Source organism: Populus euphratica, unplaced genomic scaffold, assembly GCF_000495115.2.
Source record: "Populus euphratica unplaced genomic scaffold, PopEup_1.0 scaffold883.1, whole genome shotgun sequence".
NCBI classification, from domain to species: Eukaryota; Viridiplantae; Streptophyta; class Magnoliopsida; order Malpighiales; family Salicaceae; genus Populus; species Populus euphratica.
The window spans coordinates 82,991-85,633 of NW_011500747.1; the positions used below are offsets into that span (position 1 = coordinate 82,991).

General features: G+C 37.7%; 1 protein-coding gene across 2 annotated transcripts; it reads left to right on the forward strand.

Annotated features, from left to right (window-relative positions):
* Window positions 1–2,225, forward strand: LOC105116252 (uncharacterized). 2 transcript variants are annotated; one of them, XM_011013508.1, is made up of 2 exons: window positions 1–173; window positions 551–2,225. In XM_011013508.1, the coding sequence occupies exon 2, from the start codon at window positions 587–589 to the stop codon at window positions 2,000–2,002; it is 1,416 nt and encodes a 471-aa protein (XP_011011810.1). In that variant the 5' UTR covers window positions 1–173; window positions 551–586; the 3' UTR covers window positions 2,003–2,225. The 2 variants fall into 2 exon arrangements, with proteins under 2 accessions (XP_011011810.1, XP_011011809.1); XM_011013507.1 differs by having other exon boundaries at window positions 554–2,225.
* Window positions 2,226–2,643: the final 418 nt, after the last annotated feature.

Consider the following 2,643-nt stretch of genomic DNA (forward strand, 5'->3'; position numbering starts at 1 on the left):
CGACAACTCCTCTATCCGTTTTACGAGGAGGTTGCTAAACCCTCTCTCTCGTCTCCAATCGTAACGCAACCCCCAAAATCCAGCACTGAATTATCGTTAACCTCTTTTTTCCTATTTACCAATATTCTTTTTGCCAAGGCAAATACGGAGCAGAGAAACTTCCAGGACAAAAGGTACTTGCCTTGTTTTCATTTCATCTTCTTTGTGTCGATGGAAATCATTGATGCTCTTAATTTTAATTAATTAGAGCCAAGAATGCATGCAATATCTCTGGTCTCAATAATTTGAAGGCCTGTATGTGCCTATGAAACATTAATAATTACTTGGAAGCCATTTTCATAACAATAAGAAATATGAGTTTTTGCTACTCTCTCAATTTGTTTATGGAGAAAATAATGAAATTCACAACATCAATTGCTTAAATATCTTCCTCTCCTTCTCTGTCTCCAGTCTAGGTGGCTTGAATTCATTTTTCAGATCTCTGCATCTATTGCATTTCTTTTATGCACCTAATGCTACAATCATGCATGTTCATATCTTAAATCTTTAGCAGGTGCCGAGACAAGTTTGAGTCGTTTCAGCAGCAATGATTGAAAAAACTGATGATGTGATCGGAGAGAGGATTTGTGTGTCAACGATCCCAGATAATGGCTCTATCTTTCTGATTCATGAAAATGATTCTCTGATCCCAGAGAATACCGAGCCTGAAGGCGGCCGTATAAGAAGGTACTCCACTGGGGATGTAACTATCCCCTACACTAGAGTAAATATTCTTTCACGCTATCTCGCATCGTCAACTGGTTCCTGCCATGATTATTGCAAATATGGAACAAAACATGACTCAGAAATGAAGACAAGGAATCCCATATTAAAGAGCATCAAAGAAAAGCAAGGCATGAATATGAAGAAGACTGTAATTTTCGCAGAAAGACAGGGAGGATTTCCATCTCCTGGCTCAAAAAGACACAACTCCAGCGTTCCTATTGTCACTGGGCGAAAAGTTTCATCATCAACCAAGAAAGAAATTGTACTTTCAAAACAGCTTTTATTACCTCTCAAGGTAAGATCCGGTGCTGGTGAGAAGAAGTTGGTGGCACCACCAGCTCTTTCTTCATCAGCCAAGAGAGTCTTGATGCGACCAATTGTTTCTGTGTTTTCCGAACATCATGTTAAAGGAGTTTCTCAAATGAAGGGTCAAAATGAAGTTGTAAAGGCTAAATACAAGCAACCTGGCTGTCAGGATGTTTCAAAGAAGACTTTGCCTATCAGTGAATTAGATACTGATGAGAACAAAGCAATGAAACTTTCTCAAAATGGAACTCTCACAGCTGGATTGTCTGCACCTCCTTCTAAGAAGATCATGAGGCGCACTAAGAAAGGAATTCATTCCACTCATCTGCCTCCATCCTCTGAGAAGAAGTGCGTTAGACATATTAAAGATGGAACAACTCGCATTAGTCGAACACCCATATCTTCTTTGGCATCATCCAAGTCTTCCCGTAGCAGTGCCTACAGTGAATGCTATGTAAGTGATTTTAAGAACACTGCTGCAAACAAACTACCATCTAAGACTAGGCCTAGGAAGGATGGAGTAGTTTACACTACAGGTAAAGATTCCACAGCCCGAAAGGTAAATTTTAGGTCAGGAATGGTGGGTGAACTTCAGCCTGAAAATAGAACTTCAAGGAGACTCATGTTTAGGCGAAGATCCCTTGGCGAAGGCCAAATTGGTAAAACTGGTACCAGCAAGGACAACCTCAAGAGCAAAGAAGTTTGTGAAAATGAAGCTAATACCGCAAAAATGGAACCGGAGAAAGTTGTTTTAGAACACCAAGATATGCAAGAAAAGAAAATTGTGCAGAGTTTGTTAAATAACATGATTGAGGAGACTGCAGTTAAGCTTGTCGAGAGCAGGAAGAGTAAGGTGAAAGCTCTGATTGGTGCTTTCGAAACTGTGATCTCTCTTCAGGATTCCAAAACCTCGTCAACAGTTGGTGCTTAAGTTTCCAATATCTATTTATATATTTGAACATATATAACTGTGTTTGTATATAATAATCTTATTAATGAAAAACACGATAGAGATACAAATAATGGAGGTGACATGAGAGTGAGTGAACTCAAAAACTTGTGTGAAGTTTGGAAAGGAAAAATTATCCATTGAGTTGAGCGAACGCTGAGGCAATGCATTAATTCTCTTGTTAATGTTTTCATTGCTTTGTGAATGGGGCAATTTTTACTTTTATTTTATATTTATTGTTAAATAGAGTTAGCATAAGAGCATTAATTGTGGGGTACCGTTTTTAATTTAGAAAAAAAAAAAGTTCTATCCAATATGCTTCTGAATCCATGGCTTGCTTGGAATGAAAGAACCCAATACAAAGCAGCTAAGTGTTAGCATAACTACGTGCTTGAGTTTACTTAGACGATACAAAATGTTTCCAAAAATTCCATGGTCCAGCAGCCATTAAAATAGAAAAACCTAAAACATGCGCGTACTTCTTCCATTACCTTGATTGTAATAGTAGAATTACCATTCTACCATTTTTTTTTAAATATAAGTTTTGTATAAGGGGTAATTGCATCTTTTTATGTGATTAATTTGTTGAGGACATCTTAGTTATTTATTTTCTCCCATAGTTT

Excerpts from the sequence above, each read along its gene's own strand:
- LOC105116252 (XM_011013508.1), top strand. The coding sequence starts at position 587 with ATGATTGAAAAAACTGATGATGTGATCGGAGAGAGGATTTGTGTGTCA.